General features: G+C 45.7%; 1 protein-coding gene across 6 annotated transcripts in view; it reads right to left on the reverse strand.

The window, feature by feature from the left end:
- PBX1 (PBX homeobox 1) overlaps positions 1-25,587 on the reverse strand; it is a 326,056-nt gene that overhangs the window by 33,029 nt on the left and 267,440 nt on the right. For 4 of the 6 annotated variants that reach the window (XM_025991273.2, XM_025991272.2, XM_072759599.1 and 1 more), the window contains one exon: positions 5,925-6,413. The exons of the other annotated variants lie outside the window; for them this stretch is intronic. Coding sequence is in view for 3 of the 4 variants with exons in the window: in XM_025991272.2 (XP_025847057.2) it covers positions 6,321-6,413 (93 nt within the window). In the remaining variant the exon portion in view is untranslated. Of the gene's footprint in view, positions 1-5,924; positions 6,414-25,587 lie in introns of those variants that run through there. 6 annotated transcript variants of the gene reach the window in all.

The raw sequence follows: 25,587 nt of genomic DNA on the forward strand, positions 1-25,587 counted from the left end.
CACCTCCCACAAGTGTGTTCCAGTGTCCTGGAGTGAAGAGGGAACACGGGGCCTCCGTTTTGGCTCCTGGTGATGATCCCCAAGGCCTTATGCTATTGAGGCCGTTGGGCTCTTGGCTTGTCCCTGAATAACAAGGATCATTTGATCCTATCTCTCCATCTCTTTGATCTATTGTCTATTGATTCAAATCACAATTGAGATGAGAGGGTGAGTGATTGGTTCATTCAACACATGGATACATGCTCTGGAGACTTAGGTCATGGAAATGAGGAAACAGAATATGTGATGTCCCTGGAGGGATGACACATCCACTGCCAGGTAAGTTCCATCCAGCCCATGGATGGGAAGATGGTGTTAATGGCTGGGACACTGCCTCAGGCCGGGAGAGCTGACAGGGTACTGCAGCCATCAAACACCGGAACAGATCGCACTCCCAGTAAAAACATTTCCAGGCCACCTTCCAGATTTGGCTTTGTTACTCTTCAGTGGGGAAGATGGAGAAAGGGGCACAATATGAGTGCAAAGAATGGGGGAGGGGGGCAAATGTTGGCATGGGATAGTAGACGTAACACATGGTAGGTGTGCAGATCTACAAGAGTAACACCTAGCATGCCTCTGAAAGCCTACCACGGAGTATTATTCATAACCCAGATTCTTTCCTCTGAACCATCTCTCGGGTACCATGCTTTTCTGTATGACCAGATTCCAGCAGACAAAGGGAAGGAAAGGGGAACCACTGGGCAAACAGCTGGGACTTTTAGACTTAAAATTTATTTATTATTATTATGGAAAATCGCCCTGGTATTTTTTTTATTTTTTGACTGGTGTCTGGAGGGTGGCAGCCAGTCATAGACAAGCACACAAGGTGGGATGGTTTGCCCCCCTGCAGCACAGCTAATAATCGCCCATAAAAGATCCCTCCCTACTTCTTCCCTTTCTCCCTTCTCATTTTGTGGGTGAGAGAGGTGACTCGCGAGGTCATTTGCGCCCCTGCCCTGGTACGTAGCCTTTAAAATAATCAGGGCCACAGTTTGAACCACAGTCCACACTAACACGGCCCTAGTTTGGGGGGAGACAAGGTTGCCAGCAGGTAAGAGAAGAAATTTACACAAAATACAAGTATATGTATTTTTTGCAACAAAAGAAACTATTTATTTGGAATATGCATTACCAGTACAAATTAGGAGACTGTAAAACCTACACCGTGTTAGTATCATTAGAGAACACAAAATTTCAGTTGGAATCAAAAGGGACAGAAGCCTGTGCTCTCACAGAAGCAGAAAAGCTTAAACTTTCAAAAACCAAAACAGAGCAGAACTTTGCAGGTTTATACTCTGAATAATAAGAACAGGGGAGGGGAGCAGGAGAATAAAACCAACCACCAAAGGAAAGCACTTCAAAATAATTGGAAAGAAAGGAAGTAATAAGAGAGAAAAGGGGGAAAACATTGAATGTTTTATTAATTTTAACAAAAGGAAAAAAAAAAGTTTACAAAAAATAGAAGATTCCAGAAAGCTCTGAGCTGGGTGTTGAAACCAGAAAGGTGATGTGAAAAGCTCGTCATTATTTTGTTGACTCAGGAACAAGAGTGCAGGTGTCTGGGCAGAAACACCTGCGAAGCACTGTTCCACAGTCCCGCATCTTTGCCTTCACTTTTCTTGCTTACGTTCTGGTTGCTTTCTGGACACTTATAATCATTTGTTGAATGCAAAGTGTTTCAAATAAGTTTCTTCCAGATAATATTGCTTTCTTTTCTCCTATTAACTAATAAAAACATTCCAGATCACACCAGGTTAACTAGTTTTGTTTTAAGCAGCCACCTGAATCGGAGGGTAGTGAGAGCTATGCTGTCAAGGAGTCCAACTTCACCTCTCAGCATTACAAGGAGAGCCCTGAGTCAGGCTCAGTTTCTCGACTCTTCATCCAAAATCGGGACTCAAAGAATCAGCGGGCCGACGGACCCCCGGGACGGCTTGCTGGATCTAGTCTACGTAGCCAGTGGTCCATCACACCAGGATTTCCTGTCGGATGCTTCTGGGAGAAAAGATCCTCTCTAGTTGTAAGAGGGCTCATGGAATGTTGTTATTAATCAGGAAGAAAGAAAAGAAAGCATTTCGTTGCGACATTCACAGTCAACAAAGGCAAGAAGTCTCTCCCTACTGTAGACAAGGTCTCCTGGACCAAGTCCTTGAATTTTTAAAGGGCCAAAAGGAGAACCCAGGTCCCTGACTGTGTTTCTCTCAGAGACTGCAGGAGTGCCACACACTCTGGAAATGCACGTGAGTGACGTGACATCCGCATGGGCTTCATCTTTGTCGTTGAAGTCAACTGAATTCCGGAGCAAAGTAGAAGTACAAGGAAGCCACCTAACTCTACAAATGTCATCTTTTCACATCACCTCGTATACATATTTAAGGAATCAAAACAGCAAGATCATAATCCTGACAATTAAAAAAAAAAGCCCCCCCCAATAAAACAACCAAAAATAACACAAAACATTTTTTTTTTATATTTTAAAGAGCAGGAATAAGGAAAGAAAAGAATTTATTTCTGGGTCTCAAAGTTAATAAACGTAACGTGTTAGGTTGTACCTATTATGCTCACTATCCCAACCTTTTTTTTTTTTTTTTTTTTTTTAGTTTACAAAATGAATTACTGTCACTTTTAAACATTGTGAAACAGGAAATGAATGTGCACAACTCGACACTTTTCTAGCATTCTTGAACTAATTCACAAATGCAAGAAAATAAAAGAAAAATGGGGGAAATGATTAATGTAGGTAGTTTGGTGTTAAAAACGAACGCAGGAATGATGTGTATTGTCACAGAAAGAAGAGGGGAAGCCCCCCATCCTGTTTTGCGTGCTATGAGGGTCATTTTTAAAATTTTTTTTTATTATAAACACTATTAAATTCAGACCGCTTTTTTGGTTTTTTTTCTTTATCTGAATATACAAGAACATTCATTATCAAATGTTCATCATCAATACTACAAAGAACGAGACACAAGTCGCAAGAAACAATGGAAAATGTTAATAAAGCTGAAAGAATTGTTGAGTATTTTTTTTTGTATTTTTTTAAGTTTTTTTTAAATTTGAGTTTCTGTAGTTTCATCTTTTTTGGTATCGAAGTCAGGTTTTTCTGGGCAGAAAAATAAAACTCAGAAGGAAAGGGGGGGGGGAAGGTATGTGAGAGAAGGCAACCAGGAAATAAAGAACCACCACCACAGCAAAAAAAATAAAAAATAAAAAATAAAATCACTGTTAAGGAAGGTGCCACTCGGCAAAAGTACTGCACAGGCGTCAATTCCACGCCAGGGGGAGGAGTTAGGGGTGAAAAGGAGGATGTGATGGAGAGTTAACAAGGTGGGCAAACCCAAGGGCTAGTATTACTCAGGGGAAATCAGCTGCCAGGGAAAACAGGGCGCTCCCACTCCCATTAGAAAATGCAGGAGTCCTGGGGCACATTTTGGTATCTGTAGGATGGACCTAATACGAATTCCCAGGGAGCTATATTTCCAGAGGCACGCTCTTTCCATCCCCTTCCTTCTGCTTCCAGAGTTCCCATGCTTCGCTCACTGTCCGGGATCTGGCGGTTGCCGTGTTGGACGTGATGGTGGGCATGGAGGGGAGGTGGTGGGCAACTGGAACCGAGGTCTGAGGGAAGTAAGTGCTGAGTGGGGAAGATGCTGGGAGAGGTGAGAATCAGTGCAAACTCCTGCGGGGAGAGAAGCCGTCTGTGCAAATGCAGCTCTGCTCTGATCTGTTTCTACACCTTAAAATGGCAATCATTCAACCCAAATCTGGAATCGCTCTTCCGGTTTCCAAGAGAACCCTTTCGGGTCTTTTCTGCACTTAGTGCAGTCAGGCATGTGACCCAGCCGTACCCCCGTGTGGGTAGTTTAGGTCCCTGACCCTGAGCAAGGTTCTCCAAAGGCTCTATGACTACGGAGTTGTCACAAGACGGCTCTTGCCTGGAAGCCCCTCTACCGGGCTCTGTTCTGTTTGGGGCACAGGTCAGCAGACACAGTCTTTCCACTGCTCCTAGTCACCAAGGCACAATTCCATCTTGCCAAAGATTTACCTTTTTTTGTTTTTTTTTGCCTTTCCTTTAAATTCACACACCTTCCAGTTTCTTAGGGAACCTCTCTCTTCAACACACACACAGGAGCAATTTCTATTCATTACCGTAGCGCCATGCACAATTCCCACGACCTCGTTAGCGGGCCATCCTTACCTCTCAGGGGCTTCTATGTCTCCCACAGGCCTCTCAAGCAGAGTGGATGTGACAGGGGACTAAGTACTTACAAGGCCACGTACTGGGTTCAAATACAAACTAAGAGAACTGGGTCCTATTTTTCTAGGTTGGACGCTTATCTCTAGTCTATGAAACCAAACAGACCAACACAAACAAAAAACCAACAATAATACCCCTTCTCCTCTTTGTCACCACGGCAATGACGTCAGAGGTTACCAGATGGTTGTGATGGCAACCAGAGATTGGAACAGCAAAACCATATATTGCCCCTCCATGGCACGAACCGGTTTATCTCAGGGATGACACTTCCCCTGACTTCACATGTACAAATTGGATATGAACGAAATCAATTTCCTCAGTCTCTCACAAGCCTCTTGGTAAGCCAGGCATCACAATCCCCATCTTACAGATGAAGACAATGAGGTGCCGAGAGATGTGGCCACCTCCCCACTTAGGTTACAGAGCCACCACGTTGATCGCTGGCACAGCTGAAGAATGTAAGCTCAGGTGACACTACAGAAGAGCTTTCTAGTACGTATTGTCCTCTCAGATAGTCCCAGGGAATGAAAACCACTGTGACAATTTCACGGAGGACATTACCTCCCCTTTCCCCAGCGCTCCTAGGTCTTCACGTTAAGCTAGCAAAATCTGCCCGAGCCGTGTTCTTACGCAACCCCTTCAGAACCAGATTGTGGTGCCATGTGACACTTTGGAGAATTAATGCAGCGTCCCTAATAAGAAAACAAAACCAGAACAGAACCAAATCCGTTCCGGACATTGTAAGCACTGTGTGTGGCTCCCTGAGCGCTCCAGAGGTGGCGGGAACAACAGTGTACGCTGCAAACCTGGCCTCCGTCACGGTCAAGTCCTGTGTGTAGGTCATTCCGCTGTGTGCAGGCTGGGGGCTGCAGGTCGGGGAAGCCCCAGGCACATACTGTTTCTCTGGGTCAGCAACCTTCACTCAGAGCGGCTAACTGCCTCTCCTGGGCTCACCAGGCAAATTGCTGTGGCTGCTAACGTGGGTCTTGGCATGTGGCATGTGACTGATCTTGAGAAAACCAATGTGTGAGGCTGTGCCTGTGCTGATGTGTGCCTGGGTGTGCGTGAGCACGTGTGTGCACGTGTGTGTGTGTCTGTCAAGGTTTCGTTGAAGGGTTTCAGGGTAAGAACCTTCTACTCCTTAGTGGCTCATTCGTCACCACGCCCACTCAGATCTGGCTTTGCGGTAGGTGCTGGACATTGCTTGCTAAGTGTTGCGTGGTCTCCAAAGACTATGCCTCTGAAACCAAGAGCTGTTAGGAGGAGGAGGAGGCCTCCAAGAATTCTCCCCTGCTGGTTGCTTACATCCTCTCCTGTGGCTCCACTTCCTGCCTGGGAATCGACCTAGTGGAGCCGAGACTGGAAAATGTGGCACCTTCAGAAGCCCAGCTGCGGCAGTCTCCGGGGCACAGCTGGGGCTGGGAAGGAAGAGGAGGAAAGTGTTCTAAGCAGAACCGGCCCAGGGAGGGAAGAGCGAGAGGAGGCAGGGGGCCTGGAATGAGTGGGGCAACGTGGCGCATTCCTGCGAAGAGGTAGTGAGAGTAAGAAGAGAAACAAGAGAAGGGCTGCCTGTTAACAGAGGGAGCGAGGGATCCGAGTGAGGTAAATTTGGCTCCTCAAACCACCAGCGTGAAAACATACAAACACGTTTATTATTTTCTTTGTATTTTCTTTCCTCTTTAAATTCCTCTAATTGTTGAAAATATCCTTCCGTGATGTAATAGCGGGCAGGGACCCAGGGAGTCTAGGACAGTGGGAGGGGGCAGGAAAGATGGCGGACACCAGGCTGACAGCTGGAGGCAGGGAAGGGTGGCTTCTACCCAGAAAAAAAAGGGAAGAGAGTATAAAGAAGTGTCCAGATTGGCTGAAATAGCATCCCAAAGAAGAGAAGAGAAGGAGACTCTTATTGTGTTTGCTGAGTGCTTCGACCTCCAGTCTGACCGCTTCAGCGTTGGGAGAGAAACCCTCCCTCCTGGCCCTGTCCCGACTGGGGCACAGGGTCAGCCGGGATGCGACTGCTGGGAGATCAGTTGGAGGTATCAGAGTGAACACTGCCAGGGCCTTCTGTAGGGGAGGTCACTGATGAAGGGGTAGTAGCATCCTGCCAACCTCCATTAGCCTAGAAGGGAAAAAGGGAGAGAAGTCAGTCCTCTGAGATCGGGCGGCCATATTGAGCAGACAACGACAACAAGGCAACTTGTGTAAGGGGCCTGGCACATGGGCGGCTCTTCTTGTGGTTGATGATGCTCCCTCCACCCTCGGATGAGTACGGGTCCTCCCAGTGAGCCTTTGGACCCAAGCTGACACCTCCCACTTCTCGAAGACACTTTAAATCCGTCAAAGCTATCCAATGATCATTGGGTGTGCTCGAGGGGAAGGACGGGTCAAGGGCCCCCAGTTCTAGTTCTGAGTCTGGCAATGACTAGCTCTTGACTCTGGCGAAGGACTTCCACCTCTTTGGCCTTAGGTTTCCCAAGAAGGTTGCCCAAATTCTTTCTAAGCCCTTTCCCCCGGCATGTTCCTTATGTTACGGGATTCCAGGCACCTGTTCTGTGCAAGGCTCTGTGCTACGCGCTCTCGGGTATATATAATGATGAGCGAGATACAGTGCATGTCCTCAAGGCCGGGGAGAAGACACACACAAGAATGAACTCTAATTCAAGGCAGAGCCTAATAAACGATATAGCCCAGGTGTTACGACAGTTCAGATGAAGACAATATCCCGTCTTGTTGGAGCATCAGGAGAAGGGTCAGGGAAGAGGTACTCTTGGAGGCGAGCCACAGAAAGGTCAGAGGTGATTGAGGCGAATAGAACAGAGGCGGACTAGGGACTGGCCCACATAAATACATCTAGAGAGGCGGCGAGCCAGGAAGCTCTAAGTATGATCTCCACTTACAGATCTTTTTTCTACGGTTCTAAATCTGGAAGCATCCAAACAATGGGATTGTTCGAAAAGGATCGGTTTTAATGAGCACCCCTTGCCAGAAATATCTCACCACTGAAATATCTGAGGAGTGATCTGTTAAGAGTGATTAGTTCGTGATCCGTACGTAATCTGTGATTGTGTATGTATTTTAAAGCACTGAAATGGAAGTGTCCTAAAGTGCATTTTTCTCCCCAATTGCTGTGTTCCCTTGAAGCTGACATACCTCACCTCTGAAAATGTTAATGTTGAACAGACCACGTCTTAGGCAGGCTTGGTAAATTATTTTCTACTGTACTGTCCACACATATATTTGGGGTACCCGGGGCAGGTACTATTGCTGCCATTTGGGAGGGACCCCAGCTTCTACTCTAGCATAATCCACTGTCCTTAGAAGCATGCTTGACGCCTGGGTGCTGGCAACTCTGGGTTCACATTTCATTCGTAAGAAAGCAGGGGGGCGAGAGAAACACAGGCTTCTGGTTTCTGGCTGAGACACACCAGTTTCTTGACCTTTGAATCTAGACTCCTTTTTCTCTGCTTGCTCATCCACTGGGCTTTCTTTTGCACTGCCTCACCCAAATGATGATCCAATTTTTCCAGGGAAGCCAGGTGCTTAATTCATAGCAGCTCCCACCAGTTACCTCTGCATGAAGATAGGATCGCCTGCCCCCCGCCCCCCCCCATCACTAAAGAGCAGGTCTGGATACAAAGAGCACAAAAGGTCATCCTGGGCAATCCACCTCAATCGGGGATCCATGAATCATTGCTCACAAAAATCCAAATCTCCATCTCCTGACCTAGTCTGGTAGCTCCTCCTGCCCCCTCTCCCTGCACAGCCCATTTCTCCTGTTGTTGGCAAGGGATCGGATGGTGAATAAGGAGGGGGAAATGGGAATTCTTTCTTTGCTAGCTTTCTGGGGTCAAGACGCTGCAGTTATGCCCAGAACCAAGAAGAGAATTAATTCGGCGTCCTAACACAGGCTGGTCACAGAGCTCAGCCTCCCTTTCCAACCAAGAACATGTATTCTGGTGCCATTTTGGGCAGATTGGGAAGAGCGATTGCATTTATTTTACCCCAAAGAACATCCTTTAATGTCATCGTTCATCTTTCCTGATTATACAAGCTTATATCATATTTTCAAATATAGTATCTGCAATTCTATACACAACGTAATATTTGGAAAAGAGAAAAAAGCGTGAAATACAAAATGGAAACACCTATAATCCTACCACTCAAAGACAGTTAGCTGTTAGCATCGTGAGACCTGTCTGCCCTGACGACCCTTTTTTATCCGTGGGCGTCTACCAGAGGGACAGGTAAGTAAATAACTAAATAGACGGCTATGCGTGTGCATGTGTATGTGTGTTTGCCGAGTGGTGCAGGTTTTTCAGAAAACTTGATGGAAGTTCCTTAAGTACGGTGTCACGATGCAGAGAGCAAAGTGCTGGCACAAGAGGAAACAAACGCTTGTGTCTTAGACTCAACCTGGCTGAGACAAGTAGATGCGGAAAAGCAGGCGGTGTCCGAGGCGCAGCACACGGCGCCGAGAACTTTCACGACCTTGCTCATAATGCACCACTATTACCCTTATTTAGCCGTGCTCCGATTTCATTAAAATAACAATAAGTGGTGCCCCCCAAATAAAGCCATCAATCAAGAAAATGAGCCCTGTGGCGTCTCATTAGGAGGGAGCCGGCAGGGCGTGCGACTTTGACCAGAAGATTCGGGGAGGCTCCTTTTTGATTCGTGTCTGAGATGAAATAACTCGAACTGGAGACCATGTGAGAAAAGTTCTGTTTTCTCAGACCGGTGCACAAGATGCCAGAGGGTCCAGGGAACTCACAGATGGTGCAGACACGAATTATTTCAAGCCAATATCAAAACTGGCATTTTAATTAGGCTAGCTGGCCCGGCGAAGAAGACGACACAAGACCTTCTATTAAAAACAGATAAATAAAATCAATCTCTTCAGCTGCCTTTTATTCCATAAACACCCCCATGCAGACTGGGTGACCAGCTGTCCTGGAGCACCCAGGGCCCGCATCCCTCGTGTGGAACACTCAAGTCCCATATTCCTGAAACACCCCCCCGCCCGCTGAGGCCCAGGGACACCGAGGGGGCTGCTCATCATCCCCCAGGGTGTCCCCTGCCGTGACTCCCTATGTCTTGCCACATTCAGGACCCTGCGGACTCTGGCTTTCCCATTAGAGGGGAGTCCCTTTCTGAAACAGGCATCCCCTGTGACAGCGCGGGCTGGAGACTCCGCTTCTCGGGGGGCACTGCTTGCCCGGGCCCAGGGGCTGCTGCCCCCCTGCTGGAACCTCCGTGATCGCCAAGTGCGAGGTGGCCCAACGCAACCAGGTTCCCTGTAAATCCCACTGGCACTTCGGGCTGCGGTTCCAGCCACGATGTGAGCCGTTCAGGGGCCGCTCCATCTTGGGAACCAGCTGACCCTGCTCCCGGAGCACCCACCCCGGGGAGCCATCCTCCTCCTCCGACTGCAGGTGCACAGCAAGTGGGAAACCCCGCCTCTGTGTGTTTATCTGTGGGGCAGGAGCACGGAGGGTCCAGGAGAGTCCCCGACAGGCTCATTAGCTACCGGGCAGGGGCGGCGAGAAGCAAGCCTCGTTGTTTTTGTATTTTCCTTCTGCACCCCAACTTCCACTCTCACTCGCCTTCGTAGCAGACGCGCTCACTTTGAAGAGCTGACGCTGGGAACGCACCTGGCCCTACGGGGGTGGGAAGGTGAATACGAGCGTGGACTCCTGCGGCCTGCAGGTGCTGGAGCCAGAGCCCAGTGCGCGGCTCATCCCATACGTGAAGCCCAGGCCAGCGGCTGGCTCATCGTGGGCCCTCCCGAGCAGGAGGCGAAGACAATATAAAACTAGGACCGGGTGACGGGCACCAAGGTGGGCACTTGACGGGATGAGCACTGGGTGTTATTCTATATGTTGGTAAATTGAACACCAATAAAAAATAAATTTATAAAAAAGAAAAAAATATATTAAAAAAAAAAAAAAAACTAGGACAAGATGCAGCCGGTTTCCTAGGTAAGAAAAGCCGGACTTTCAAACACAACGTGAAGAAAGGTACACGGGGACAAACTGTTCCAGGACAAAAATGACTATTTGCATCCTGCCCGGATGCACTTGGCACATAACGGACACGTGCCCCAGGTGGCCGGGCTCCCCCTAACAGATAAGGCGCAGCGTTTGTGCGAGGGAGGCAGAGAGCGAGCTAGCCGTGAAGCTGGCGACGGAGCAGTGTGGACGCGGACGCTCTGCACAGTGTCTCCGAACCAAACACGAGAACTTCGCAGAAGGGCCCCGAAGCCCCAGCTTCTCTCTCCTTGCCCCCTTCCCGAGCCCCAGCAAGGGCCACCTGCCTCTCCCTCGCTGCGCAGGATGCAGAGGAGCGGCGGCCGCCAGGCTGAGTACCTCCGGGCCGCCCTCCGCTCCCTCCGGCCTGCCTCTGAGCTCCCCTTCGCAGCACACGGTTGATGCAGAGAATTCATCACCGGATGTGACAGCCCAGGCGAGCCTGGCACTAAGAAACTCTCATTTGCAGCCCAGAAATCCACGGAGGTGCTACAAACTGGCTGATGTCAGCACCAAGTGGAGCTCGATCTGCATACGGGCCAGATGCCATTTCCAGAGATGCCTTGGGTGTGGGTGTGGGGGCGGTGCGGGGGGAAGGAAGGAACACCGAGCACCCCAACGCACCCCCTCTGCCTCTTAGGCACGTGCACACACACGCACACACATGCACACGTGCCTGCACGGGCCCATGCAGCCGCTCCCTATTAGCGGAGTCATCGGCTCACCCCCGGGGCCACATCCAGATCTTCCATGCTTCCATGAGGACAGAGCTTGGGGTTCCTGCCGCGCGTGCACGTTTCCCAAGATCACACAGGCAGCGCTTCCAAAAGCTGCTTGTGGGCAAAGTGGCGCCGTGGACAGGCCCCTCAGGGACACGACGTTCAAAGCCTCCCCGGAAGCTGCCCCGCGGTGCACGGGCTCCCCGGCCCCAACAACCCGCAGCAGCCTCCCCAGCTGCCACCGGAGCGCTCGTTCCAGGGTTTATGTCCTATCTCCCTGCTTCACCTTCAGCAGCTTCCCCTTGGCCTTGGGGTGAGGCTCAATGTCCTCGTTGGGCCCCCGACATCCCTGATCTGGCTCAGTCCCCCACTCCACGCTTGTGTTTAATACTCCGGCCACTGCAGGCGACGCCCAAAGTCCCGGGCTGAGCATTCATTTCAGGCCGGCTCCTTGCTCCTGAACACTCCCCTTGTCCCATTACCTGCCACGCACACCTTGGCTCTTTTCAAGATTGAGGTGACGTGTCTCACGTCCCTATCTGCCCCCCAGCAAGGTCTGTTCCTCCTGTAGGTGTGGCGTCCTCCACTGCCCCCCCTCAGCTCCCACTCCCCTAGTCCCCACACCCCCGCCGCACCCCCCCCTTCTCCGTATGCACCTGTGCTCCCACCCCCATTGCACCCCCGTGTTCTCCGAATGCACCTGTGCTCCCTCCCCTACTGCACCCTCCATGTTCTCCGTATGCACCTGTGCTCCCACCCCCATCGCACCCCCTCCCGTGTTCTCCGTATGCACCTGTGCTCCTGCCCCCACTGCACCCACTCCCCGTGTTCTCCATATTGCATTTGTTCTATGTCTGTCTCACCTACCAGACCACAACAGCAGGAACTTCTCTTTGTTTCCAAAGTGCCTACCACAGTGCCTGTCGCAGCACAGGTTCTAATAAATATCTCTTGGAGGGACACACAAAGAAGGAAACAAACATTTAGTGGCGCTACAACATTCCTTCCCCATTGTGGGTGTGGAGAGATACATGGTATTGGACCCGTGACCTTCACAGTCCAGGCAGAGGACACGTAAAGAGCTGTGTACCCTAAAAAATATTCAAAGGCTAAAGCCGAGGCAGTGCCAAGTTTCAGGGTAACTTCTACCTCCAGGAAGTGAACTTGTCTAAATGGGCATCAAGGAGACCTGGTACTTCCTAGCTTATCCCAAGCAAGGAACAATGATTCCTATTTACACTGCTCTGTTTTGCTTCTTTCAAAAACAGTTGAGCAAGCACTGGATCCTGCCTGTTGCAGCTCCTCCGCTTCGCACACCACCTCAATAAGGAGTGTCCTCCCTAGGGCATGGGGAGAAAGCAGGTACCATACCCTGAATCTGGAACAGTCTTCTGGTCACTTCCTCAGTGGGAATCACAAAAATGTAAGGACCAGAGGTTTCCCCATCGTTACTTCCTCCAAAGCTGAGACCCACATGCACACACAGCTCCTACAACAAATAACTTTTTAGTGTAAGTCTGTTGCATGCGATATCTCCATGTGCAGCTCTATTGGGAATAACATGCACACTCAACCCAAAAATATTTTATTCTGGCACCATAGGTAACTCAGAATCAATTTTGCTGCTTGTCCTGCTTTGACCTTTGCACCTGAATCTTCATACAGGTGTGTCTTTGCTGTGGCCACACCATCTCTACCAAGTCCATGCCTGCTTCTGCTTTATGTCTTGCTACTTCTTACAGTTCATCTGAGACTGAGATGGTGACTTGCTCTTGCACTTTGGTCCTGCTCTGGAACCTCAGCTCGCCAACTACTACCTGCCATCCTAAGCCCTTCCTCTGCTTGGATTATCCTGTGCTGCTGGCTCCAGAATCCCTGTTTCCATGGTCCCCTGACTCTGTGGGTACCCTCCCTGACTGCCCACCTGCCACTAGATCAGTCCCTGGTGACCTTACAACCAAGTCCCAGTATCATATCCCTTTCTAGGCTGGCTCCACCACAGCCTCCTGAGTCCTGAGATTTTGCTCTGAAGGTCCATGTGTGAAGAAAAATCAGCAGTGAAGCAGCTACTCCTGTAGAGAATGGATACCCTGGCTAACCAAGACTTCAGTAGTTTAAGCTGCTGCCAAGAAATAATAGACTACCCATTGCCAAAGTAAGATTCCTTTTGACTCTATAGCAAAGTCCAGCAAGAGGCTCTGTGCCTTTGCCTCTTCCTCTCCTCTGGTCTCTAGAACTCCATGTCATTGTCCATGGCCTGGCCTGAGAGTTACCTCCTTCCTTCTTCAAGACATACCACCATCTACTTGCCTATGTACCAGGACCCCTGACTTTTTGACCCTTCATGTTAACACTTTGCCACGTGTGGCTTTTATTTATTTATTCAAATATCTATGGGAGCACCAGGTCTCACTCACTGTCATCACTTAATTCTGAATCCTACAAATAAGCACCCAGTGTCTACCTTGTACTATGTACTAGGCATACAGTGGTAGTTACAATATATAAATTTTTAAATCTGACATCTACTCTCTCCTGGAACTTCCTGCCTTGTGGGAAATAGACATTTGACAAATCAGCAAAAGGACAAATGTAGATTCTATAGATGGTAGTAAGTGCCATGAGAGTATAAAAGGGACCTCATTGTGGTTGGGCTTCGGGAAAGTCAGCCTAGAGGTGACCGGAAATAGACAAGTCAACAGTGGGGCAAAGAGCAATCTGGGCAGAAGGCGAATCCTTTCTTAAGGTTCCAAGGACCTCGAAGAGGGCCAGAAGCAATGGAATGAGAACAGGGGTAGTGAGGGTAGCAAGACGGGGCTGAAGGGTTGCTGGGCTCGATCATGGTTTCAGGACACATGAAGGATTTTCATTTTTCCTCTCAACAAGATGATGAATCATTCAGCCACAGGTCATCAGAGCAGAAGGATCATGTCTCATAGAGAGCTTCTCAGTTAGGTACTTGAGGCCTTCTGGAGGCTGGTGGCCACCCTAACTGTGCTGTTGTACAGGGTTTGTGGTGCTAATTCTCTTACTTTGGTTGATGAGTACATAATTGTACATAAACCCAGTGGGAGCTCCTATTCTTACTTCTCAGGTGAGGAATCTAGGACTCAGAAACTAGAGATTTCCAGACTCAGTCTCTGCTATATGCCACTGCTTTTGGACATTTCAAGTTCCAAAAGGTCAGGCCGTGTGACTGGATAGGCACCACAGGCAGAGCATGGCTCAGGGCTGAAGGCAGGGGACTCGTGGTTGCACTTGACCTTCAGGGAATCTTTGTGCTGTTAATTAAGATGCTAGAACTTATGAATCACAAGACAGGCCTCCAAGACCTCTTTTAGGGGATTCTAGTATCTCCCACTGCTAAGCTACAATCCACCTCCCCAAACTTGGTTCTGGACAAGACAAACTCTCCTCCCCTGGGGTTATACCTCTGAGACACCACCACGTGGGGTGTCATCTTGCTAATACTAAGTTATCTTAACTGGAAATGGGGCGTCCAGCTTTAAAACCTGTACAGTAAAGTTGGTATTCATCTACTTGGTATGAACATGAACTCTCTAGGACCCGTCATTGTCTCCAGCCTTATCCGGTATGCGCTCTAGCTGCTGTCCAAGTGGTGACAGTCAAAACCCAACCCCAAGAATATCAACTGCCACACCGAGATGGTGCACCACACAACTAAAGTACACATGTAGGTCAACTCTGAGATCGAGATCTATTTCGGCACCTTCTTAGCTTCATCCTTTTCTAATTCATCTGTTATGAAGGCCCAGGGTTAATACTGCCACGTAAGGCTCTTCAGACACACAGGACGGTTTGGTGGAACCTTTTATGGCTCGCACAGGATATGAAGTCACGTGCATTTCCATGCTCATGGCTGGGCTGCTCCTTATTTCTGCCACAAGTACAAATTGGACAGTTACACATAATGTTTCTGGGTCCCACAGGCTTATAGAGTCCTTAGGTTAAATGTGCATCAAGGAAGTTAAACTTAAAGAATTTGTTTTATTTCATTCACAGAGTCAAAGAAAAATAAGCTCCACCTGATTTAGCTAAATGGAGGTGCCTTAGTGCAGAAAAGTATTTATATCTGAATAAACATCCTCTACGCTCACACCTGCATAAACCAAAACACATACACACTTGCACACATCCATACACAGTGTTCATAAATGGGCAGAATTTGTACTTATTTCATCATATTTACAGAGAACTAATACAGGTTTAGAAAATACAGCCCCTAAAAAATGCATATACAACCATGCACACACACACACACACACACACACACACACACACACACACACAGATGCTGCTTAAAAGGGAAAAGAATAGCTGTACGAGACAACAGAAAATCATATTTACTCATATGCCTAAAGTCTACATAATTCAAGCAAAGCTATTTTTTTTTAAACTCTCAGTATACATTATCCGATTGGCTGATTCTACATGGCCCCAAATTCTTCATTTTATTTTTATAACCTCTGATTTTGCTTTGGCTTTTTTGAAAGGCTATTATTTACTCAGGGCACACACTGAGATTGTATACACACCTTAACGATGAACGAGAGCTATACGCAGAACACACACATACACACACACGCACGCGCAGATGAAACACATGGTGAACCTTGAGGCTATTTGCCATCACACAGGAAGCTAAAGCCCCTTACACTTTCTTGACCATCCAAGAGACAGCAATTACCCCAGATTATCAGACCAACAATGACATGCCGCATACAGAGAGACACTGAGCCAACTCTACATCCCAAAGACTGGCATATTCAAGTACACTTAGGACATTAATAGCAATTTACGTGCCATCACTGAGACAAAGCCACAAAGGCTCCACTGGCAGCCTCTTATTTTGAAGCCTATTATTTGTGGGAGTTACAGGCTATAATCACAACAGAAACTTTTAAAACCCTTATCTTCCGTGACGCACCAAATCTATTTCAGAGTCATAATTGCTATGTCACCAGAGAGTTTGCTGCTTAATGCACTCAAATGCCATTTAGTGTTTGCAGGGTCATTACAGCTAACAGAAGGGTGGGGAGGGGGGAGATGTGGCGGAAAGCTGTGGGGGGAATGCAGACGGAGAATGTGGAGGGGAATGTGCTAGAATGGGGCACTAATTTATTTAGGGGAGGATATTGTTGTTTGGAGAATTTCATTTACTGACAAAATGAGAGCAAGAGCTTGCAAACTGTGGGCCTGAGAATTCAGAATTCATGTGCCACCATCCCAGAGCCGTTTAGTAGATACTGGGGAATGGCCTCTTTTATTCTGGGATTCTCAGCCAGGTGTGAGAGTGGGTTGATTTTCTAAAATTTTAATCTGTTTTCCTCTTACATTGCCCCAGAAACCTCTGCAGTGGGAATCTTCCGTTGGTGCTGAGGGCTCGGGAGTCTGACCTGGCTCTTCTGCACATGTCCTGCTCTGGAAGGAGAAGGCACAGGGAAGCGGTGCCCAGGAGGTGTCAAAAATCAGCAGCCCCAAAGAATGAGCTCCCTCACAGGTGGCCAAAGAAGATACCAGGAGACTGATAGAGCAGCCAAACTGCCAGAAAACACCACATCATTCAGAAGACCAGTTTGTCAACCGAAGGTCATAAGAAAGCTTGTTAATGTACGCAGCTTGCTTTCTTCGTCCTGGCTATAAACTAGCCAAGTTCTTACTTGGCAACTCCTAATACTTCCGATCATACCAGGCGCAGGGTAAGTTGTCAAGGAAGTTTTTGACTGATTGATATATCCTGAGGTTTTCAAAGAAAACTCTTAGCTTCTATTTTATAGACCTGAGTTTTCTCATAGATGAGAAATACAGAAAATGTTAAGTGAATTCTGATTGGAGGGTTATTTTTGTTTTTTTAAATCAACACCAGTATCACTTAGGGATCTGCCTTTTGTTTTCCTAGGTTAAAAAAAATCTGAAGAGCTTTCCACAGAAACAGAATAAGCCCTGGGGCCTTATTCCATAAGAGCCTTCTTCCACTGAGGAATGAAGAGTTTTCTCAATTCTCTACGTGCTGACGAAGTGCAGGATGGAATAATAGCCTTATTGTATAAAAGTTATTAGAAATCAATAGGAAAAGATGAACATTTCAAGAATACAGATAGAAGGCTAGCAAACATATGAAAAACATTCAATCTCACTAGTAATCGAAGAGATACAAATTAGAATAGAAATGAGAGGCCATTTTATAGCTGGATAACTGCCAAAGATTTAAAAAAAAAAAACCTGCTAAGATACTATTCCCAAGAGTGAGGAAGTGGGAATGATCATGAACTGCTGGTGGGAATCATGGGTTCATACAAGTTCCCAGAAGACAAGTTTGCCAGATATCGCAAAAGCCTTAGTCTAGTTCCTATCCTTTGATCCGGCAATTCCATTTCTAGGAATTTATTCAAGGAATTAACAAAAAATATATACTGAGTTTTCTGAACTATGATGTTTACCACACTATTTTTAGTAATAGTAAAAAAAAACCCAAAAAACATGGGACCCTGGGTGGCTCGTGGTTGAGCACCTGCCTTCGGCCCAGGGTGTGATCCTGGAGTCCTGGGATCGAGTCCCACATCGGGCTCCCTGCATGGAGCCTACTTCTCCCTCTGCCTGTGTCTCTGCCTCTCTCTGTGTGTGTCTTTCATGAATAAATAAAAACAAACAAACAAACAAACAAACAAGAAAACAGCTTAAGTATTCCACCGTAGAGACTGATTAATTATGGACTTTTCCTATACCACGCTTCTGCAGTTATTAAAGTTATGTTTGAGAAGAATGTTTAATGATCTGAAAAATATTTGTAATATATTTTTAGTAAAATGAGTAGGTGATGAGATGATACGTTCGATATGATCATAGCTCTTCTACATCCACACAAAACACACTTACACACAGAATGCTAGAAGGCTGGAAGAGCAAAAAAGTTAGCAGTAACTTCCTTCTGTGCGATTTTCCTGCATTCTCCAAATTTTCTATGTTAAATGTTAGTTTGTAATCGGAAAATACAAAGTAAATGTAGAATTTAGACAAAGCATATGCGGGAAAATCCACATCTGATTTAGGTCTTTGTCTCGTACATTTGAAAGGTCTTGGTCAACCTCCAGCACTCACTGGAAAGCCAACCAGGGCAATCACTGGTCTGAGGTCTTAGACAAAGGCAATTGGGACTCTTGCCTAGAGAAAAGAGAGTTAGCAAATGATTTCAAAACTCTCTTCAAAACACAACTACCTGCGAAGAATGTTAATCAGTTGTTTTTCCCTTGCCGCAAAAAATAGGGTCAAAGAAGGCGAAACATAGCAATCAGCTTCGATGAGATGCAGAGGAGCTTGGGAATCTCTTTTTTATTTTCCTTGCCCTAATGCTCAATGCAGTAACTGGGTCATAACAGAGCCTGCCAACTGAATGAGTGAATGAACTCTGGATCAAGATCAAGGCCATAGAGACAACATCTGCTCCAGAGGGAACTATGGGAAAACAAGGAAGGGCGGCAGATCTCCGGTCATTGAGTATCTACCCATAAAAGTCTTAGGGTGTGAGTTGGTGAAGACCGTAGGGTACAAGGGATAGAGGAGTTGGAGGTAAAGATGCATACCAGGCTGTGTTAAATGGAAAGAAAAAGAAGGAGAAGAAATCCATTCTTTTGTGGGAGAGCCTTTCCAGACAACAGAAATACCAAAATGCGTATGTGTGCAGGGGTTCCAGGCAGGCAGAAAATCCAACCACAAGTCTACTTGCTGGTTTAAAAAGAAGTAAGCAAAAAGTAAGAGGAATGAAAAGAGAAAGCTCTTGACTACAGGTTCAAGCAGACTCAATGCAAAAAGCATGTATTAAGCACCTACTATGTACCAGGCCTGGACTGAAGGCTAGGATACAAAGTGAGGGTTCTTCTGTTTAAAAAACCAGGACGGGGATCCCTGGGTGGTGTAGCGGTTTGGCGCCGGTCTTTGGCCCAGGGCGCGATCCTGGAGACCCGGGATCGAATCCCACGTTGGGCTCCCGGTGCATGGAGCCTGCTTCTCCCTCTGCCTGTGTCTCTGCCTCTCTCTCTCTCTCTCTCTCTGTGTGACTATCATAAATAAATAAAAATTAAAAAAAAAACCTATTAAAAAACCAGGACTCCTAGAGAAAAATTAGAGGAAAACAAACAGAAAATGACTCCCATTCCAACCCCGCACGCTAAGTACTAGATAGGTGCTCTGTCTGCAGGGACTAGGAAGGACATCTAGAAGGTAATCCTGTGCTAGCTAAATCTTACAAATCGAGTGGGATTATGAGATGCGTGCTCACTGCCATCAGTTCTGGGCCACGGATTCTATTGCTTGAGAATTTTAATCACCAGGAATTGCCTCTAGGAAAGGCCAAGTTCAGGAGGACAAGAGGCAGAGAGAACTGACATTTATGGCACCAGACGCTTCTAGAACCCATGGTCTAGCTGGGAAGCAACAGCCCAGGTACTTGGTGATCTTCAACAGCAAAAATCATCACACAAGACAAGGAATGCCAATGGATATCTTCAGGTCTGTTTTGCTCACCTTTAATTTTATTGTTTTGTTCTGACGCCTGCTTTTACCCATCTCCAAAGGTTTTTGGTTGACATTTTTTTAAATGTCTTAATTGTTTTAATAAACACAAATTAAATAAGATAATGCATATAAAGTGCCTAGCACATAGAAGTAAGTGTCAGTTATTAATACAATTATTAAATGTCATTTTAGCATGTTAATTTTCTATCCTTATTGTGTTTTAATTGTTCTTTAATTTACTGCTTTATACCACTTCCTTATTTTATTACTACTTGATCTGTTTTATAATCTTTGTAAGTATGTTCTTAGCTGATGTTATTTATTTTAACCACTCATCCTAGCTTATTTTATGCTTTTAGTGTTCTCTTTAGTAATTGTCTGTCCTAATTGCTTTTAACCTTCACTTTGCTGCTTTACATTTCCTCATCCTCCTGTCATTCTTATTCTCCCATCATTCCCTTGTGATTCATTAGTATACTCTTTCTTCCTGATTCCATTTCTCTTCTTTCCCATTTCTCTTCTTTCCCTGCTCTCTTTATCTAAATGTTTATTATGGAAGTACAGTTGACATATTTCCTAGCTCTTTTAAATTTAACACGTGTCACTCTTCTTCTAAATTTAATTGTTAAAATTTTATCCATATAATATTATCCTTGCATTTTGTTAGTCTTTTATTTTTTAAAGATTTTATTTACATATTTGAGAGAGAGAGAGAGAGACAGAAAGAGGGAGAGCTCACAAGCTGAAGAGAGAGGGAAAGAATCTGAAGTAGACTCTGCATTGAGTGCAGAGCCTGACATGGGCTCGATCCCATGATGGTGAGATCACGACCTGAGTCGAAACCAAGAGGTGGCAGTTTAACTGACTGGGTCATCCTGGTGCCCCAATATACTTAGTCTTGTAATGGATTAAAAATGCTATTCAGTGTTCAACAAAGAGAAGGGACTGTCTCGGTAGAAGTCCTGGCCAGCAAAGTGAGGTGGTCCCTTCTTACCCTGACTGTTGGTCCTAGAGAAACAGTTACCTCTGTGGTGGATACCCTGGTTTCTTCAATGCTGACCTTCCCCCAAAACCATTAACTTACCATAGATAAGCTATTAACAGGCAAAATTTTCTTTTCCTCCATTTTACTGTCCCCAAATTAAGAAAAAAAAAAAAAAAGATTTCTCTTGATTTCATACTTAGATTCCTTAGTCTTGCCATGTATTTTAATGAACCCGCAAATTTCTCCATGAGGAGACACTGCTCTCTCTCATATGATCCCTGGGTTCTTGGCTAGGTTGGTTAACCAAACGAGACACAATAGCGATGTAATGTAGGCTATCTCCAGGGAAGGGCTTTCTATATACCTTTTAGATTTAATTTTAAGAAGAAAACCCATTGGTCTTAAGCATTCTATAGGCCACCCAAAAAGGACACGTAACATAATAGTCTAAGTGAATACCCACAGTTCTTTTCTCTTATCAGCCAGGCTCTAAGAGATTTATTATCAGGAAACACAACAGATTCTCTTAGTGTAAGGGTTCTTAACCAATTCCCTTTACGTAACATAAGAACTAGAGGTCCAAGGCTCCCTCTGGACAAAGGAAAAGAATAGAGGCTTTGGAGTCAGGCTTGGTGGGGTCCATGTCTTGGCTCTCTCCCTTTCTGGCTATTTGACCCTGAGGAAACTACTTAATATTTGAGTCTCTGTTTTCTCATCCACAAAATGGAGAAGAGTGTGTTACGAAAAACACTGGACTATATTAGGACACACACTAAATGTTACGAGTTAGTGTTCTTAATGTGGATACTGGGAGAGCTCAGGTTTGTCTCAGAACTTTACGGATGGAATTGGCTGTGCCTTTGATCTCCTGCCCCTTGAGAAGGGCACAGAGTATTCAGTAGCAACACGGTGTCCCTCTATGACTCCCAGATCTGGTGGGAGAGGGGCCTGGCACTCCTCCCCTCAAAACCTCACCCTCTTTGATCATCCCCTTAGTCTCAGGATTGGCTGAAGATGTGCTTGCACACTCCCTTGACAGATTACTTCTCTAAGGAGGAACAAAGTACCATTTTGGACAGGTTGTGTGGCTTTGAAAAATAAGAAGTTTGTATAATTTGGGGGAGAAGTTTCTGAACTGGACTTTCAGCTAAAGGGGACTAGAGAAGAAAAGGGTGAGGAAGACAAAATGAAAGAGGCGAGGGATGCCTGGATGGCTCAGCGGTTAAGCATCTGCCTTCGGCTCAGGGTGTGATCCTGCAGTCCTGGGGTCAAGTCCCACATTGGGCTCCTGCATGGAGCCTGCTTCTCTCTCTGCCTGTATCTCTGCCTCTCATTCTCTCTCTCTCAGTCTCTCTCTCTCTCTCTGTGTCTCTCATGAATAAATAAATAAAATCTTTAAAAAAATAGAAAGAGGGGAGATATAGTATCTTCTAAGTGAGGAAATCCACTCTAATTTTCAAATATCATCAGTGTTTATTTTTATGTATTTCAAAAGTTTTTATTATGCCAAAGGGCACACAAGTCCCTTTAAAAGCAGTTATATCAAGTCAGAACCAAAGGCAAGTGTACAATAAAGCATCTAATCCGATATGCAATAGACTTGTTAGCAGAGTCTGGCTCTCAGATTGAGTGAGAGGGTGAGTGGCGGCGGGGAGTGGGAGGCAAGGAGGACATCTGACTGCCTGTGAAAAGACAGATTACTCAGGACAACTCTGTCCTTCCTTTTACTTCATTTTTGTTTTTGTAAACTATGAGAAAGGGTAGATACAAGAAGGTAAAGGATAGTAAACTTTTCACAAATGCATTACCTTTATCAAAACTCAAGAGAACGTACCCTTCATCATCTATGCTTAATTGTGCATAATTTTACTTCGGAAGAGAAAGAAAACTGCAAACGAATACTGAACTCCAGTTAATGATACCAGAGTAATGTTTATTTAGGTGAACCTGTCCTGCTGTCGATTTACTTTTATAACTTACTCTGAAATGCATCAGAAAAGTAAGCGGGGTTGGTGATGGACAGAAGGACGCAGATATGGACATAGATATATGATGAAGCCGGCAGAGTGAAATATGGATGCCAGAACATACAGGTGGTAGGCACAGTGGTTTCACTGCGAAAATCTTCCAACTCTTCTGCATGCTTGAAAAACTTTAAAATAAAACATCAAAAAACATTTTAAAGGTGGTATCCTCCCAGCAGAGAAAACAACATAATTCCTTCTCTTGGGTAAGTCCTAAGCAGCATTCAGATGTGCTTCTTGCTAGAGCAGAGCTTCTCAAACGGAATGTGCTCAGAAATCACCAGAGGATGTGGTTAAAGCACAGAATCCGATTTAACAGTCTCGATGGGGCTCACAAGCTCCCAGGAGATGCCGATGATGCTCATCTGCGGGCCATGTTTTGAATAGGCCAGCAGGCCAGGGTGGGGAAGGGCCAGCCAAGCAGTGGCTGCCAGCAAAGGCTCTGGGCACCTGGGAAATCTGAAACAGAGACGGGACCTCCTCTGGGCTCCAAAGAGTTTTTAGGTGTAAAGAAAGGGTTCAAGATGAGTTCAAAGACATGTCCTGCTTAGGCTCGAAAACTATTAGGTTAGATGAATGAATGGCTGACAGTTGACAATTCCTGCAAATAGAACCACAATAAATGTAGCATTTATATATTTATGTTTTAAACCTTCCTCTGCATTATTTCATGGTTTAAAGCATAGGAATACGCTAATCTCAGTTAACTTCTTGTGCATGGTGAATTTTTAATAGAGTTCTATTTACATTAGGAAAGGCTGATTTAGGCAGAAAGCATGTCTTTCTGCGGTCTGTGTCAGGAAGTCTGCTCTGTTTTCACAGCATGGTCACAGCTGCCAACACGATCGTCCCACCTTTGGTGGCCACTACGTGACTGGCAGGGCATCTAGAACTGTGCTGGGCAAGTGGCAGCCACTCGCCATGTGTGGCTATTTAAATTTCAATTAAGTCAAATTAGATACAATTAAAAATTTGTTTTTTCAGTCACACTAGTCACACTGCAAGTGCTCAACAGCCACGTGTGGCTAATGGTTAACTTACTGGACGGCACTGAAATAGAACATTTCCATCAGTATGAAAAGTTCTTTTTGGATAGCACGCTTCTAAAAGGAAAGACTAGTTTTTGGCACCGTCACTTGCAAATTCTGTAAAAGAATGGCAAATGTCAATCCATGTTTATAAGCCACTCACATTTTTGGTTGCTAGGAATATGATTATATACATAAATTCCTCTCACAATGGCCATTCCCAAAATCCTTTAAAATACTATTATATTGGCTACATTGGGTGGTATAGACCTTCTGTTTCAGAGATGCAGGGGTGGAATGAGATAACTCCCAGCACCATGTCTTATTGACATTTGTATGGCCCATGATGGATATTGGAAGGTTCTCTATAAACGTTTGTTTAATAAAGCATTTACTCATTTATTTACTCATCTGGTCAGTTGTTCCAGACTCAAATTGGTCCTGCCTTTTGCCTTATTTCTCCATCAAACTGGAGTATATAAAACTTAGTGTTTAGAGTTATGGAAAAGAATTTCCTCAAACTCAAACACAGGCAGAGGTAAGTAGAGGTTTTTTTTTTTTTTTTTTTTTTTCAGTACCAAATTTTAAAAGAACAATTGGATTTCTGAGACAGAGGTCTAACATTTTATCTGAAAACAAGCTAAGAGCATGGAACTCCTTCCCAGAAGGCAAGAAGCCATCAGCAGAAATCGATGCCAACGTTTCCCACAATTAAATTCAGCCGATTTAATTAGTTTAATATTTACTGAGGTCTAGAGGGGCTGGGCCACTTTCAGGAGCCACTACAAAAACAAACTGCCCTTTTGAGGTTGTGAAATTTTTCTTTATAGAGCAGAAGGCGGGACCTACTGGAGTCTGGAAAACTGGCCGGATCCTAGCCCGAGGACAGCACGACTGCAGGGCCAGATCTGGGCCTACCTGGGCAGGCTGCTATAAAATGCCAATTCCAGTGGGAACGGCATGGTGCACGTTGTCATCTCATAGGTGGGGCTCTTTTCAAAAAGACAAATTTCTCTTTAGTTTATAGCTTTGAACTATTTCCCTTCCTGCTGTATTTTCCTAGAAATGGGAAAACATCGTGTTTTATAAGCAGAATAGGACACTGGACGAGGCCATAGACATCTAGCTCTGTTGTCATGCCCAGAGTTCAGGAAACTGAGTCCTATTAAGGAGAATTGATTTGTCCACGGTCACATAGGCAAAAAGTGGCAGGAACGGAATGGGTGTCCATGTGTACGTGCACATTGTGAATGTGATTGTGTCCGGAGTGATCGTATCACTAGGTTTGGGATCAACAAAATCCTTTGCGATTGCTTCTACACAGGGATAAGGAGTCTCCCCAAAAGGATATGTTCTCTTGCCAGGTCCCGGTAGGGCTCTTTGTGGGGGTGGGAGGAGATTTCTCAAACTACCTCTGGTTGGTCTTGAAGTCCTCTCTTCTGCTATGTAAGTCACTTCCAGTTTCCCTCCTAAACATGAGTTCATTGGTTCCTTTGTTTGAGTCTTCCAAGGACAGGAAACCTGATCCCAAAGTGCTGAATGAGATTGGAAGCTAAAACAGGTGCTGACTGGCATCAGGATTTTACATTATCTCCGGTATGGGCTTTCCCTAACCTGACCTGGACATAACAGGACGTCGCCTCCTTTCCCAAGGTCAAAAATACTATGGATGACTTATTACTGAATGGAGGGATGGACAGGTGAATGGATGAACACATGAACACATGAATGCATGTGTGTATCAAGATGCCATTGGATGATTTGGTCTTATTTGTTTTCTGTACCTTGAAGGGCTTTCACCTGGCCGCTGGGAGAAGACCAATGGATTACATATGAAATTATAATATTGAGATTTTTTTTTTTTTTTTTTGCTTCTCCAACTATTGTGGGCTCAAATGAAATGCTTTTCTGTTCTCAAATGCTGAGCTGATATGGTATTAAGGTTTAAAAGCCTCATCAAATAAGAAGCTAAAGGGGCT

Source organism: Vulpes vulpes, chromosome 5 (assembly GCF_048418805.1).
Source record: "Vulpes vulpes isolate BD-2025 chromosome 5, VulVul3, whole genome shotgun sequence".
NCBI lineage: Eukaryota > Metazoa > Chordata > Mammalia > Carnivora > Canidae > Vulpes > Vulpes vulpes.